Source organism: Sinocyclocheilus rhinocerous, unplaced genomic scaffold, assembly GCF_001515625.1.
Source record: "Sinocyclocheilus rhinocerous isolate Xijiao unplaced genomic scaffold, SAMN03320098_v1.1 scaffold3091, whole genome shotgun sequence".
Classification (NCBI taxonomy): domain Eukaryota; kingdom Metazoa; phylum Chordata; class Actinopteri; order Cypriniformes; family Cyprinidae; genus Sinocyclocheilus; species Sinocyclocheilus rhinocerous.
The window spans coordinates 3680-18597 of record NW_015635546.1 but is presented as its reverse complement, the minus strand read 5'-3'; the positions used below and the strand labels follow the sequence as shown (position 1 = coordinate 18597).

Sequence of the window (14918 nt, the reverse complement as noted above, 5' to 3'; positions counted from 1 at the left end):
TGTTGCACCAGTAGTTGTTACTGGAAGTAATGTTGTTGTTTCAAACATAGTTGTGGTTGTTGATTCAGTTGTCGATAAGGGTGCTGAAGATGAGAATGATGGAGGAATGCTTGTGTTGGCGATATTTGCTGTTGTTGCACCAATAGTTGTGGTTGCTGCATCAGATGTCCACACTGGTTCTAGAAGTGATGATGTTGGAGGGGTGCTTGTTGTAGTCAAAGTTGTTGTTGCACCAATAGGTGTTGTTGGTAGGACTGTTGTTGTTTCAGGCATAGTTGTGGTTGCTGCATCAGTTGTTGGTACTACAGATGAGGATGCTGGAGGGGTAATTTTGGCAGCCAAAGTTGTTGTTGTTGCACCAGTTGTTGTTGCTGAAAGTATTGTTGCTGTTTCAGGAGAAGTTGTAGTTGCTCTATCAGTTGTCAACAAGGGTGCTATATTTGATGATGTTGGAGGGATGGTTGTGGCAGCCAAAGATTGTTCTATAGTTAAGGATGTTGGAGGTGTGGCCAAAGTTGTAGTTGTCTCAACAATACCTGTTACTGGAAGGGCTGTTGTGGTTTCAGCCATTGTAGTTGTTGTAGGATTGTTTTTTGTTGTGGAAACCAAAGATTTAGTTGCCTCAACAATAGTACCATTTGTTAGAAGTGCTGATGTTGTTTCAGGCACAGTTGTGGTTGGTGCATCAGTTGTCGACGTTGGTGCTACAGTGGAGAATGTTGAAAGGGTACTTCCGGTAGCCAAAGTTGTTGTTGTTGTTGCACCAATCGTTGTTGGAAGTACCACTGTTATTTCAGGCATAGCTGTGGTTGCTGAATCAGTTGTCAACAGTTGTGCTACTGTTGAGGATGTTGGAGGAGTGCTTGTGTTAACCAAATTTGCTGTTGTTGCACCAATGGTTGTTGTGGTGTCAGGTATAGTTGTGTTTCGTGCTATAGCTGAGGATGTTGAAGGAATGCTAGGTGTAGCCAAAGTTGTTGTTCTTGCACCAATATTTATTGTTGTGTCAGCTATAGTTGTGGTTGCTGCATTAGTTGTTTGTGCTATAGCTGAGGATATTGGAGGGGTGCTTGTGGTAGTCAAAGTTGTTGTTGTTGCACCAATTGATGTTGTGGTGTCGGGGATAGTTGTGGTTTGTGCTATAGCTGATGATGTTGGAGGAGTGCTTGTGGTAGACAAAGTTGTAGTTGCACTAATATTTGTTATGGAGTCAGGTATAGATGTGGTTTCTGCATCAGGTGTCAATGTTGGTGCTACAGTTGAGGATGTTGCAGTGGTGCTTGTGTTGGCCAAAGTTATTGTTGTTACACCAATAGATGTTGTAGGTTCAGGAATAGTTGTAGTTGCTCCATCAGTTGTCAACATTGGTGCAACAATTGAAGATGTTGCAGGGGTGCTTGTGTTAAACAAAGTTGTTGCTGTTGCACTAATAGTCCTTGTGGGAAGGTCAGCTGAAGTTTCAAGCATAGCTGTGGTTACTGCAAAAGATGCTGACAATGGTGCTACAGTTGAGGATGTTGGAGGGGGGCTTGTGTTAACTAAATTTGTTGTTTTTGTGGTTTTAGGCTTAATTGTGGTTGCTGCATTAGTTGTTTGTGCTATAGCTGAGGATATTGGAGGGGTGCTTGTGGTAGTCAAAGTTGTTGTTTTTGAACCAATATTTGTTGTGGTGTCAGCCATAGTTGTGGTTGCAGCATCAGATGTCGACACTGGTGCTAGAACAGATGATGTAGACAAAGCTGTTGTTGCACCAACAATTGTTGCTGGAAGGACTTTTTTTGTTTCAGGAATAGTTGTGACTGCCGCATCAGTAATCAAAGTTGGTGCGAAAGAAGAGGATGCTGGCGGGGTACTTGTGGTAGTCAAAGTTGTTGTTTTTGAACCAATATTTGTTGTGGTGTCAGCCATAGTTGTGGTTGCAGCATCAGATGTCGACACTGGTGCTAGAACAGATGATGTAGACAAAGCTGTTGTTGCACCAACAATTGTTGCTGGAAGGACTTTTTTTGTTTCAGGAATAGTTGTGACTGCCGCATCAGTAATCAAAGTTGGTGCGAAAGAAGAGGATGCTGGAGGGGTACTTGTGGTAGTCAAAGTTGTTGTTGCAACAATAGTTGTTTTTGAAAATACCATTGCTGTTTCAGGCAAAGTTGTGATTGTTGCATCAGATGTCGTTGTTGGAGCTAGAACAGATAGTGTAACCAAATTTGTTGTTGCACCAAAAGTTTTTGTTGGAAGTACTGTTTCTGTTTCAGGCATAGTTGTGATTGCTGCATCAGTTGTCAATGTTGGTGCTACAGATGAGGACGTTGGAGGGGTACTTTTGGCAGCCAAAGTTGTTGCTGTTGCACTAATAGTTGTTTTTGAAAGTACTGTTGTTGTATTAGGTGAAGTTGTGGTTGCTGCATCAGTTGTTGATTTTGGTGCTATATTTGAGGATGTTGAAGGGGTGGTTGTGGCAGTCAAAGTTTGTGCTATAGTTAAGGATGTTGGAGATGTGGCCAAAGTTGTTATTGTCTTGCCAGTAGCTGTATTTGGAAGATCTGTTGTGGTTTCAGCCACAGTAATTGTTGTAGGATTGTTTGTTTTTGTGGAAACCAAATTTCTAGTTGTCTCAACAATAGTAGCATTTGTTAGAAACACTGTTGTTATTTCAATTTTTGATGTTGGTACTATAGATAAAAATGCTGGAGGTGTACCTTTGGCAGCCAAAGTTGTTGTTGCACCAATAGTTGTTATTGGAAGTACTGTTGTAGATTCAGTCATAGCTATGGTTGCCGCATCAGTTGTTGATGATGGTGCTACAGTTGAGGATGTTAGAGGGGTGGTTGTGTTAACCAAATTTGTTGTTGTTGCACCAATAGTTGTGGTGTCATGCATACTTGTGGTTCGTGCTATAACTGAGGATGTTGGAAGAGTGTTAGTGGTAGCCAGAGTTGTTGTTGTTGCACCAATATTTGTGGTGTTGTCAGCCATAGATGTTGCATTAGTTGTCGACATTAGTGCTACAGACGTTGCAAGGGTGCTTGTGGTAGCCACAGTTTTTGTTGTTGCGCCCAAAGATGTTGTGAGATAAGGCATAGTTGTGGTTGTTGCATCAGTTCTATTGGTTGGTCCTGTAGTTGAAAGTGATGTAGTAGTCAAAGTTGACTCACCAGTAACTCTTGGAAGTGTTGTGGTCTCAGCTACAATAGTGGTTGTTGAATCATTTGTAGTCAATGTTGTTTCAGAAGCCAAAGGTTTAGCTGTGACAGCAATAACTGTAGTTGGAAGTGCTGTTATTGTTTCAGGCTTAGTTGTAATTGTTAAATGGATTTTACTGGTTGGTGTTGTCATCATGATTGTGGGAGCCAAATTTAAAGTTGCCTCACCAATAGTTGCAGGTAGAATCGTTGTTGTTTCCCCCACATTAGTGTTTGTTGGTTGATTTGATGTTGTGGAAATGACAGTCGCAGTTGTCTCACCGGTAGTTGTCAATGTTACTGGAAGTGGTGTTGCAGTTTCTGTCAGTGTAGTGGCTGTTGGATGATTTGTTGTCAGTGTGGTTTCAGAAGCCAAAGGTGTAGTTGCCTGGCCAATAGCTACAGTTGTAATTGCTGTTGGGGTTTTACCTACAGTAGTTGTTTTAGTATGGTTTGTAGTTGTCTCAACAATAGTAGAAGTTGTTGAAAGTGTTTTTGTGGTTTCATTCATAGTTGTAGTTATTGAATAAACTGTAGTGGTTGGCGTTGTTGTTGACTTCTCCACTACTGTTTGAGGAGACGTTGTGATTGTGGGAGCCAAAAATGTAGTTGTCTCACCAATAGTTGTGGATGGAATTGTTGTGGTTTGCGACATAAAAGTTGTTGGATGATTTTCTGTTATTTTCGGAATCAAAGTTGCAATTTTCCCACCAATAGTTATAGGTGAAATGTCATGTATAGTTGTGGTTACTGCATCAGATGTCAACATAGGTGCTATATATGTGGATGCCAGAGGGGTGGTTGTGGCAGCCATAGTTGTTTTTGATGCACCGATAGTTTTGTCAGGCATAGTTGTGTTTGCTGCATCAGTTATTGAAGTTGGTGAAATAGCTGAAGATGTTAGATGTGTGCTTGTGGTTGTGCCAGTTGTTTTTGTGGTTTCAGGCATAGTTGTGGTTGCTGAATTAGTTGTTGACATTGATGCTACAGTTGAGGATGTTGGAGGTATGCTTGTGATAGCCAAAGTTGTTTTTGTTACACCAATAGCTGTTGTGGTGTCAGGCATAGTTGTAGACACTACATCAGTTGAAGTGGTTGGTCCTGTAGTTGAAAATATTGTGGTTGTGTTAGCCAAAGCTGTAGTTATTGTGTCTATAGTTGTTGTTGGAAGTGTTGTGGCTTCAGGCACAATAATGGTTTTTGGATGACTTGTAGTCAGAGTGGTTTCAGAAGCCAAAGTTGTATTTGTTTTAACAGCAGCTGTCATTGGAAGTGTTGTTTTGGATTCAGCCACAGCAATTGTTGTAGGATTGATTGTTGTGGAAGCCATATCTGCAGTTGTCTCAACAATAGTAGCAGTTTTTGTAAGTACTGTTGTTGTTTCAGGCATATTTGTGGTTGCTGCTTTAGTTGCTGAAGTTGTTGCTATAGTCAAGGAAGTTGGAGGCGTGCTAGACAAAGTTTTTGCTGTCACACCAGTAGTTGTTGTGGTTTCAGGCATAATTGTGGTGGCTGCATCAACTGTCGATGTTGGTGCTAAAACTGATATTGGAGGGGTGCTTGTGTTAGGTAACTTTGTTGTCGTTGCACCAATATATGAAGGGGTATAAGACATAGTTGTGGTTGCAGTATCAGTTGTTAAAGATGGTGCTAAAGTTGAGGATGTTACAGGTGTGCTTGTCATAGACAAAGTTGTTGTTGTTGAACCAATAATTGTTGTTGGAACTTTTGTTTTTGTTTGAGGCATAGTTGTGTTTGCTGTATCCGTTGTCAACACTGGTCTTATAATTGAGGATGTGGGAGGGGTGGTTGTGGCAGCCAGAGTTGTTGTATTTGCACCAAAAGTTGTTGTAGGTTCAGGCATAGTTGTGGTTGCTACATTAGATGAGGACTCTGGAGGGGTGCTAGTGGTAGCCAAGGTTGTTGTTTCATGACTAGTTGTTGTTGGAAGTACTGTTGTTGCGTCAGCAATAGTTGTCATTGCTGAGTCACTTGTCAACATCTGTACTATGGTTGTGGATGTTGGATTAGTGGTTTTGGAAATAAAAGTTGTTGTTGTTTCAATAATTGTTGTGGTGAAAGGCTTGAGGATAGCTGAGGATATTTGAGGGGTTCTTGTTGTTGCACCAATAGTGGTTGTGGATTCAGGCATAGTTTTAGTTGCTGAATCAGTTGTCAATGTTGGTGCTACATTTGAGGATGTTGGAGTGGTGCTTGTGGTAACCAAAATTGTTGTTGTTGCACCAGTAGTTGTTTTTGGAAGTGCTATTGTGTTGTCAGGCATAGGTGTGGTTGCTAATCCAGTTGTCGACATTGGTGCTACAACTGAGGATGCTGAAGGGGTGCTTGAGGTACCCAAAACTGTTGTGGTTTCAGAAATAATTATGGTTGATTCATCACTTGTTGTTGCTATAGATGAGGAGTTTAGAGGGATGATTGTGCTAGCCAAAGTTGTTGCTGCATCAGTTGTCTGCATTGGTGCTACAGTTGAGGATGTTGGAGGGATGCTTGCGCTAAACAAAGATGCTGTTGTGTCTGGCATTGTTGTGGTTGCTGCATCAGTTGATGATGCTGGTGCTATAGTTGAGGATATTTGAGGAGTGGTTTTGGAAGTCAAATTTGTTTTTGTTTCTGTGGTGTCAGAGAGAGTTGTGGTTGCCACTTCAGTTGTTGTTGACACTGGTGCCACAGTTGAAGATGTTGAAAGGGTGGTTGTGCTAGCTAAAGTTGTTGCATCAATAATTGATGTAAAGTCAGGCATAGTTGTTGTTCCATCAGTTGTCGATGTTGGTACTGCAGTTGAGGATGCTACAGAAGTAGTTGTGGAAGCCAAAGTTGTTATCGCGTAAATAGTTTTTGTGGTGTCAGGCATAGTTGTGTTTGTTGCATGAGTTGATGAAGCTGGAGGGGTGGCTGTGGAAGCCATACTAGTTGTTGCATCAACAGTTGTTGTTCTGTCAGACATAGGTATGGTTGCTGCATCAGTTGTCAATGTTTTTGCCACTGTTGAGGATTCTGGAGGAGTGGTTGTAGAAGCCAAAGTTGTTGCATCAGTAGTTTTTGTGGTGTCAGGAATAGTTGTTGTTACTGCATCAGTTGCTGATGCTGGTGCTACAATTGAGGATGTTGGAGGGTTGGTTGTAGAAGCCAAAATTATTTTTGCATCAGTAGTTTTTGTGGTGTCAGGCAGAGTTGTTGCTGCATCAGTTGCTGATGCTGGTGCTACAGTTGAGGATGTTGGAGGGGTGGTTGTGGAAGCCAGAGTTGTTGCATCAATAGTTATTGTGGTGTCTGGCACAGTTGTGGTTGCTGCATCTGTAGTTGACGCTGGAGCTATAGTTGAGGATGTTGGAAGGGTGGTTGTGGAAGCCAAATTTGTTATTGTATCAGTAGGTGTTGTTGTGTCAGGCATACTTGTGGTTGCTGCATCAGATGTTGTTGACCTTGGTGCCATAGTTGAGTATGTTGAAAAGGTCGGTGTGGTAATCAAAGATGTTGTTGCAACAGCAGCTGTAGTGGTGTCAGGCATCGTTTTGGTTACTGCATCAGATGTCAACATTGATGCGGCGGCTGAGAATGTTGATGGCATGGTTGTGGAATCCAAAATTGTTATTGCATCAATAGTTGTTCTTCTGTCAGAAATAGTTGTGGTTGCTGCATCAGTTGTCAACGATTGTGCTACAGTTGAGGATGCTGGAGGAGTGATTGTGGAAGCCAAAGTTGTTGTTGCATCAGTAGTTGTTGTGGTGTCAGGCATGGTTGTTTCTGCTAGATCAGTAGTTGACACTGGTGCTATAGTTGAGGATGTTGGAGGGGTGGTTTTGGAAGCCAAATTTGTTTTTGCATCAGTAGTTCCTGTGGTGCCAAGCATACTTGTGGTTGATGCAACATTTGTTGTTGACATTGCTGCCACAGTTGAGGATGTTGGATGGGTGGTTGTGGAAGCCGAAGTTGTTGCTGCGTAAATATTTGTTGTGGTGTTAGGCATAGTTGTGGTTGTTGCATGACTTGTTAACGCTGGAGGGGTGGTTGTGGAAGCCAAAGTTGTTTCTGCATCAATAGGTTTTGTGGTGTCAGGCATGGTTGTTGTTGCTGCATTAGTTGTCAACATTTGTGCCACAGTTGAGGATGCTGGAGGAGCTGTTGTGGAAGCCAAAGTTTTTGTTGCATCAGTAGTTTTTGTGGTGTTAGGCATAATGGATGTTGCATCATCAGTTGTTGACACTGGTGCTACAGTTGTTGGTTTTGGTACTGCAGTTGAGGATGTTGGAGGGGTGGTTGTGGAAGCTATAGTTGTTGTTGCATCGATAGTTGTTGCGGTGTCTGGCACAGTTGTGGTTGCTGATGTTGGTGCTTCAGTTGAGGATGCTGGATGGTTGGTTGTGGAAGACAAAGATGTTATTGCATCAGCAGCTGTGGCGGTGTCATGCATCGTTTTGGTTGCTGCATCAGATGTCAACATTTTTGCTGCAGCTGAGAATGTTGATGATACTGTTGTGGAATCCAAAATTGTTATTGCATCAATAATTGTTGTGGTGTCAGGCATAGTTGTGATTGCTGCATCAGTTGTTGAAACTGGTGTTACAGTTGTTGACGTTGGCACTGCAGTTGAGAATGTTGGAGGGGTGGTTGTGGAAGCCATAGTTGTTGTTGCATCGATAGTTGTTGTGGTGTCAGGCATAGTTGTGGTTGTTGCATGAGTTGTCAATGTTTGTGCTACAGTTGAATATGTTGGAGGGGTGGTTGTTGAAGCCAAAATTGTATTTGCATCAGTAGGTTTTATGGTGTTAGGCATAGTTTTTGTTGCTGCATCAGTAATTGATGCTGATGCTATAGTTGAGGATGTTGGAAGGGTGGTTGTGGAAGCCAAAGTTATTGTTGTATCAGTAGGTGTTGTTGTGTAAGGCATACTTTTGGTAGATGCATCTGCTGTTGTTAAATTTGGTGCCACTGTTGAGGATGTTGGAAAGGTGGATGTAGAAGACAAAGTAGTTGTTGCATCAACAGCTGTTGTGGTGTCAGGCATAGTAGTGGTTGGTGCATCAGTTGTTGTCATTGGTACTGCAGTTGAGGATTTTGGAGGAGTGTTTGTGGAAGCCAAATTTGTTGTTGCATCAATACTCATTGTGGTGTCAGGCATAGTTGTAGTTGCAGCATCAGTTGTTGACGTTGGAGGGGTGGTTGTTGATGCCAAAGTTGTTGTAGCATTAGTAGTTGTTGTGGTGTCAGACAGAGTTGTGGTTGATGCACCAGTTGTAGTTGACATTTGAGCTACAGACAAGGATGTTGGACGAGTATTTGTGGAAGCCAAATTTGTTGAGTCAATAATTGTTCTGGTGTCAGTCAAAGTTGTTGTTGCTGCATCAGTTGTCAATGTTGATGCTGCGGTTGAGGATGTTGAAGGCATGGTTGTGGAAGCCAAAATTGTTGTTGCATCAATAGTTTTTGTGAAGAAATGCATGTTTATGGTTGCTGCGTCAGTTGTTGATTTTGGAGGCGTGGTTGTTGAAGCCAAAGTTGTTATTGCATCAATACTTGTTGTGTTGTCAGACAGAGTTGTGGTTGATGCATCAGTTGTTGACGCTGGTGCTAAGGTTGAGGATGTTGGAGGGGTGGTTGTGGAAGCCAAAGTTGTTGGTTCAATAGTTTTTGTGGTGTCAGACAGGGTTGTGGTTGCTGCATCAGTTGTTGATGTTGGTGCTAAGGTTGAGGATGTTGGAGGGGTGGTTGTGGAAGCCAAAGTTGTTGGTTCAATAGTTTTTGTGGTGTCAGACAGGGTTGTGGTTGCTGCATCAGTTGTTGATGTTGGTGCAATACTTGAAGATGTTAAACCAGTGTTTGTGAATGCCAAAGTTGTAGTTGCATCAATAGTTGTTGTGGTGTCAGGTATAGCTGTGGTTGATCCATTATTTGTTGTTGTTGCATAAATTGTTTTTGTGGTGTCAGTCAGAGCTTTGGTTTCTGCATCAGTTGTTGATGATTGAGGGGTGGTTGTGGAAGCCAAAGTTATTGTTGCATCAGAAGTTGTTGTGGTGTCAGGCAGAGTTGTGGTTGATGCATCAGTTGCTGTTGTTGGCACTACAGTTGAGGATGTTTTAAAAATGATTGTGGAAGCCAAAGTTGTTGTTGCATCTATAGTTGTTGTGGTATCAGATCGAGTTGCCGTTTCTGCATCAGTTATTGTTGACATTGGTGCCACAGTTAAAGATTTTGAGAGGGTGGTTGTGGCAGCTAAAGCTGTTGTTGCATCCATAGTTGTTGTGGTGTCAGGAATAGCTGTGGTTGCAGCATCAGTTGTTGACGTTGGTCCTATATTTGAGGATGTTGAAGGGGTGGTTCTGGCAGATAAGGTTGTTGTTGCATCAATTGTTGTTGTGGTGTCAGGCATAGTTGTGGTTGCTGCATCAGTTGCTGATGCTGGCGCTACAGTTGAGGATGTTATAGGAGTGATTGTGGAAGCCAAAGTTGTTGTTGAATCTATAGGTGTTGTGGTATCAGATAGAGTTGTCTTTGCTGCATCAGTTGTTGTCAACATTGGTGGCAGAGTTGAAGATGTTGAAAGGGTGGTTGTGGCAGCTAAATTTGTTGTTGAATCGATAGTTGTTGTAATGTCAGGCATAGTTGTTTTTATTCTATTAGTTGTGGATGTTGGTGCTGTAGCTGAGGATGTTGGAGTTGTGGTTGTGGAAGCCAAAGTAGTTGTTGCATCAATAGTTGTTGTGGTCTCTGGCATAGCTGTGGTTGCTGCATCAATTGTTGATGCTTGTGCTACAGTTGAAGATGTTGGAGGAGTGGTTGTGAAAGCCAAAGATGTTGATGCATCAATAGTTATTTTGGTGTAAGGCACAGTTGTGGTTCCAACAGTTGTCGTTGTGGTGTCAGACAGAGTCGTGGTTGATGCATCAGTTGTTGCTGACGCTGGTGCTATAATTGAGGATGTTGGGGGGCTGGCTGTGGAAGCCAAAGTTGCTGTTGCGTAAATAGCTTTTGTGGTGCCATGCATAGTTGTGATTGCTGCATCAGTTGTTGAAATTGGTGCAATATTTGAGGATATTGAAACAGTATTTGTGAAAGCCAAAGTTGTAGTTGCATCAATAGTTGTTGTGGTGTCAGGTATAGTTGTGGTTGCTGCATCAGTTGTTGACGTTGGTGCTATAGTTGAGGATTTTGGAGGGGTGATTGTAGAAGCCAAAATTGTTGCATCAATAGTTGTTGTGGTGTCAGGCATAGTTGTGGTTGATGCATCAGTTGTTGACATTGGAGATGTGGCTGTAAAAGCCAAAGTTGTTGTTACATCAGACGTTTTTGTGGTGTCAGACAGAGTTGTTGTTTCTGCATCAGTTGTTTTTGACATTTGTGCCACAGTTGAAGATGTTGAAAGTGTGGTTGTGGTAGCTAAAGTTGTTGTTGCATCAATAGTTGTTGAAAAGACAGTCATAGTTGATGTAATTCCATCATTTGTCAACATTAGTACTGTAGCTGAGGATGTTGGAGGGATGGTTGTGGTAGTCAAAGATGTTGATGCATCAGTAGTAGTTGTGGTGTCAGGCAGAGTTGTGGTTGATTCATCGGCTGTTGTTGACGTTGGTGCTCCAGTCGAAGATTTTGGAGGGGTGTTTGTGGAAGTCAAAATTGTAGCATCAGTAGTTTTTGTGGTGTCAGGCAGAGTTGTGGTTGCTGCTTCAGTTGTTGAAATTGGTGCAATACTTGAGGATATTGAAACAGTGTTTGTCAAAGCCAAAGTTGTAGTTGCATCAATAGTTGTTGTGGTGTCAGGTATAGATGTCATTGCTGCATCAGTTGTTGACGTTGCTTCTACAGGTGAGGATTTTGGAGGGGTGGTTGTGGAAGCCAAAATTGTTGCATCATTAGTTGTTGTGGTGTCAGACAGAGTTGTGGTTGATGCATCAGTGGTTGACATTAGAGAGGTGGTTGTGGAATCCAAAGTTGTTGTTGCATCACTAGTTGAAGTTGATGCAACTATTGTTGTTGCTGGTGCTACAGTTGAGGATGTTGTAGGAGTAATTATGGAAGCCAAAGTTGTTGTTGCATCCATAGTTGTTGTGGTGTCAGGAATACTTGTGGTTGCTGCATCAGATGTTGGTGACGTAGTTCCCAAAGTTGAGGATGTTAAAAAGATCGTTGTGGTAGCCAAATATGTTGGTGCATCAGTAGTTCTTGTGGTGTCAGGCATAGTGTTCGTTGATGCATCAATTTCTGTTGATGTTGGTGCTACTGTCGAAGAGGTTGGAGTGGTTGTTGTGAAAGCCACAGTTGTTGTTGTATCAAAAGTAATTGTGGTGTCAGGCAGAATTGTGGTTGATGCATCATGTGTTGTTGATCTTGTGGTAGCCAAAGTCTCTGTTGAATCAGCAGCTGTTGTGGTGTAAGGCATCGTTGTGTTTGCTGCATCAATTGTTAACGTTGGAGGGGTGGTTGTGGAAGCCAAAGTTGTTGTTGCAGCAATAGATGTTGTGGTGTCTGGCATAGTTGTGGTTCCTGCATCAGTTGTTGACAGTGGTGCTATAGTTGAGGATGTTGTGGGGGTGGTTGTGGAAGCCAGACTTTTTGTTGCATCATAAGTGCTTGTGGTGTCTGGCAGAGTTGTGCTTGATCCATCAGTTGTTGTTGACGTTGGTGCAACAGTTGAAGATGTTGGAAGGGTGGTTGTGGAACTCAAAATTGTTCCATCAGTTATTTTTGTGGTGTCAGAAAGGGTTTTGGTTGCTGCATCAATTGTTGACATTGGTATAATACTTGAGGATGTTGGAAAGGTGGCTGTGAAAGCCAAAGTTGTAGTTGCATCAATAGTTGTTGTGGTGTCAGGTATAGTTGTGGTAGCTGCATCAGTTGTTGACGTTGGTTCTATAGTTAAGGATTTTGGAGGGGTGGTCTTGGAAGCCAAATTTGTTGCATCAGTAGTTGTTGTGGTGACAGACAGAGTTGTGGTTGATGCATCAGTGGTTGACATTAGAGCGGTGTTTGTGGAATCCAAAGTTGTTGTTGCATCAATCGTTGTTGTGGTGTCTGACAGAATTGTTGTTGATGCATCAGTTGTTATTGACACTGGTACTATAGTTGAGGATGTTTGTGTGCTGGTTGTGGAAGCCAAAATTGTTGTTGAGTAAATAGCTTTTGTGGTGTCGGGCATAGTTGTGTTTGCTGCATCAGATGTTGAAAGGGTGGTTGTGGTAGCTAAAGTTGTTGGTGCATCAGTAGTTGTTGTGGTGTCAGACAGAGTTGTAGTTGCTGCATCAGATATTGTTGCCGTTGGTGCCACAGTTGAGGGTGTTGGAAAGGTGGTTGTGGTAGCCAAAGATGTTGTTGCATCAGTAGTTGTTGTGGTGTCATGCGGAGTTGTGGTTGATTCATCAGCTATTGTTGACATTGGTGCAACAGTCGAAGACGTTGGAGGGGTGTTTGTGGAAGTCAAAATTTTAGCATCAGTAGTTTTTGTGGTGTCAGACAGAGTTGTAGTTGCTGCATCGGTTGTTAAAATTGGTGCAATACTTGAGGATATTGAAACAGTATTTGTGAAAGCTAAAGTTGTAGTTGCATCAATAGTTGTTGTGGTGTCAGGTATAGGATGTTGGAGCGGTGGATGTGAGAGCCAAAGTTGTTGTTGTATCAATAGCTGTTGTGGTGTCAGGCATAGTTGTGGTTGCTGCATCAGATGTTGATGCTGGCGCTATAGTTGTCAATGTCAGAGGTGTGCTTGTGGAAGCCAAAATTGTTGTTGCATCAGGTGTTGTTGTTGTGGTGTCAGACAGAGTTGTGGTTGATGCATCAGTTGTTGTTGACGCTGGTGCTATAGTTGAGGATGTTGGGGTGCTGGTTGTGGAAGCCAAAATTGTTGTTGCGTAAATAGCTTTTGTGGTGTCGGGCATAGTTGTGGTTGCTCCATCAGATGTTGACACTGGAGGGGTGATTGTGGAAGTCAAAGTTGTTGTTGTTGCATCTATAATTGTTGTGGTGACAGGCCTTGTTGTGGTTGCTGCAACAGCTGTTGACATTGGAGATGTGGTTGTAAAAGCCAAAGTTGTTATTACATCAGACGTTTTTGTGGTGGCATCTATAGTTGTTGTGGTTTCAGGCATTGTTGTGGTTGCTGCAACAGTTGTTGACATTGGAGATGTGGATGTAAAAGCCAAAGTTGTTGTTACATCAGAAGTTTTTGTGGTGTCAGACAGAGTTGTTGTTTCTGCATCAGTTGTTTTTGACATTTGTGCCACAGTTGAAGCTGTTGAAAGTGTGGTTGTGGTAGCTAAAATTGTTGTTGCATCAATAGTTGTTGAAAAGCCAGGCATAGTTGATGTAATTCTATCATTTGTAAACACTGGTACTGTAGCTGAGGATGTTGGAGGGGTGGTTGTGGAAGCCAAAGTTGTTGTTGCATCAGTAGTTGTTGTGGTGTCAGACAGAGTTGTAGTTGCTGCATCAGATATTGTTGCCGTTGGTGCCACAGTTGAGGGTGTTGGAAAGGTGGTTGTGGTAGTCAAAGATGTTGTTGCATCAGTAGTTTTTGTGGTGTCAGGCAGAGTTGGGGTTGCTGAATCAGTTGTTAAAATTGGTGCAATGCTTGAGGATATTGAAACAGTATTTGTGAAAGCTATAGTTGTAGTTGCATCAATAGTTGTTGTGGTGTCAGGTATAGTTGTCGTTTGTGCATCAGTTGTTGACATTCGTGCTATAGTCGTTGGTGCTACAGTCGAAGATGTTGGAGGGGTGCTTGTGGAAGTCAAAATTGTAGCATCAGTAGTTTTTGTGTTCTCAGTCAGAGTTGGGGTTGCTGAATCAGATATTGTTGCTGTTGGTGCCGCAGTTGAGGGTGTTGGAAAGGTGGTTGTGGTAGCCAGAGATGTTGTTGCATCAGTAGTTGTTGTGGTGTCAGGCAGAGTTGTGGTTGATGCATCAGTGGTTGACATTAGAGGGGTGATTGTGGAATCCAAAGTTGTTGTTGCATCAGTAGTTGTGGTGTCAGACAGAGTTGTAGTTGCTTCATCAGTTGTTAAAATTGGTGTAATACTTGACGATATTGAAACAGTGTTTGTGAAAGCTAAATTTGTAGTTGCATCAGTAGTTGTTGTGGTGTCAGGTATAGTTGTGGTTGCTGTATCAGTTGTTGACATTTGTGCTGTAGTTAAGGATTTTGCAGGGTTCATTGTGGAAGCCAAAATTGTTGCATCAGTAGTTGTTGTGGTGTCAAAAAGAGTTGTGGTGGATGCATCAGTGGTTGACATTAGAGGGGTGGTTGTGGAATCCAAAGTTGTTGTTGCATCAGTAGTTGTTGTGGTGTCATGCAGAGTTGTGGTTGATTCATTAGCTATTGTTGACGTTGGTGCAACAGTCAAAGATGTTGGAGGGGTGTTTGTGGAAGTCAAAATTGTAGCATCAGTAGTTTTTGTGTTGTCAGACAGAGTTGTGGTTGCTGCATCAGTTGTTAAAATTGGTGCAATACTTGAGGAAATTGAAACAGTTTTTGTGAAAGCTAAATTTGTAGTTGCATCAATAGTTGTTGTGGTATCAGGTATAGTTGTGGTTGCTGCATCAGTTGTTGACGTTGGTGCTACAGTTGAGGATTTTGGAGGGGTGGTTGTTGTAGCCAAAGATGTTGTTGCATCAGTAGTTGTTGTGGTGTCAGGCAGAGCTGTGGTTGATTCATCAGTTGATGTTGACGTTGGTGCTATAGTTGAGGATTTTGGAGGGGTGGTTGTGGTAGGCAAAGATGTTGTTGCA

At 42.3% G+C, this 14918-nt stretch overlaps 4 protein-coding genes across 4 annotated transcripts in view; 2 read left to right on the top strand and 2 right to left on the bottom strand.

Annotated features, from left to right (window-relative positions):
* Positions 1 to 1807: 1807 nt before the first annotated feature.
* On the bottom strand, positions 1808 to 5163 carry LOC107747328 (mucin-5AC-like). Its single transcript, XM_016561793.1, has 3 exons — positions 4890 to 5163; positions 1984 to 4043; positions 1808 to 1852 (listed from the first exon to the last, which is right to left on the bottom strand). The coding sequence occupies exons 1-3, from the start codon at positions 5161 to 5163 to the stop codon at positions 1808 to 1810; spliced, it is 2379 nt and encodes a 792-aa protein (XP_016417279.1).
* Positions 5164 to 8065: 2902 nt separating this feature from the next.
* On the bottom strand, positions 8066 to 9435 carry LOC107747327 (mucin-5AC-like). The gene is made up of 2 exons (XM_016561791.1): positions 8188 to 9435; positions 8066 to 8092 (listed from the first exon to the last, which is right to left on the bottom strand). The coding sequence occupies exons 1-2, from the start codon at positions 9433 to 9435 to the stop codon at positions 8066 to 8068; spliced, it is 1275 nt and encodes a 424-aa protein (XP_016417277.1).
* A 1243-nt stretch (positions 9436 to 10678) lies between these two features.
* LOC107747326 (uncharacterized) lies at positions 10679 to 13149 on the top strand. The gene is made up of 3 exons (XM_016561790.1): positions 10679 to 10958; positions 12417 to 12761; positions 12949 to 13149. The coding sequence occupies exons 1-3, from the start codon at positions 10679 to 10681 to the stop codon at positions 13044 to 13046; spliced, it is 723 nt and encodes a 240-aa protein (XP_016417276.1). The 3' UTR covers positions 13047 to 13149.
* Positions 13150 to 13314: 165 nt separating this feature from the next.
* Positions 13315 to 14918, top strand: part of LOC107747325 (uncharacterized) — a 2682-nt gene continuing 1078 nt past the window's right edge. The window contains exons 1-2 of the mRNA XM_016561789.1: positions 13315 to 13322; positions 14486 to 14901. Of these exons, the coding sequence (XP_016417275.1) occupies positions 13315 to 13322; positions 14486 to 14901 (424 nt within the window). The remainder of the gene's footprint in view (positions 13323 to 14485; positions 14902 to 14918) is intronic.

Bases quoted from the DNA above. Each gene is read 5' to 3' on its own strand.
- LOC107747327 (XM_016561791.1), bottom strand. From the start codon at position 9,435: ATGGATGCAACAACAGCTTTAGCTGCCACAACCACCCTCTCAAAATCT. The intron at 8,093-8,187 runs GTTGATGCAACA...ATCTACCAAAAG, and splicing joins TGCCTGACACCACAACAGCT to TATGCCTTACACAACAACAC.
- LOC107747326 (XM_016561790.1), top strand. From the start codon at position 10,679: ATGGTTGTGGTAGTCAAAGATGTTGATGCATCAGTAGTAGTTGTGGTG. The intron at 10,959-12,416 runs GTATAGATGTCA...TTGTGGTGTCAG, and splicing joins AATAGTTGTTGTGGTGTCAG to ACAGAGTTGTAGTTGCTGCA. The intron at 12,762-12,948 runs GTATAGGATGTT...TTGTGGTGTCAG, and splicing joins AATAGTTGTTGTGGTGTCAG to ACAGAGTTGTGGTTGATGCA.
- LOC107747328 (XM_016561793.1), bottom strand. From the start codon at position 5,163: ATGACAACTATTGCTGACGCAACAACAGTACTTCCAACAACAACTAGT. The intron at 4,044-4,889 runs GTTCAACAACAA...TAACTGATGCAG, and splicing joins AGTTCCAACAACAATTATTG to CAAACACAACTATGCCTGAC. The intron at 1,853-1,983 runs GTTGGTGCAACA...GACTACCACAAG, and splicing joins AAGTCCTTCCAGCAACAATT to TACCCCGCCAGCATCCTCTT.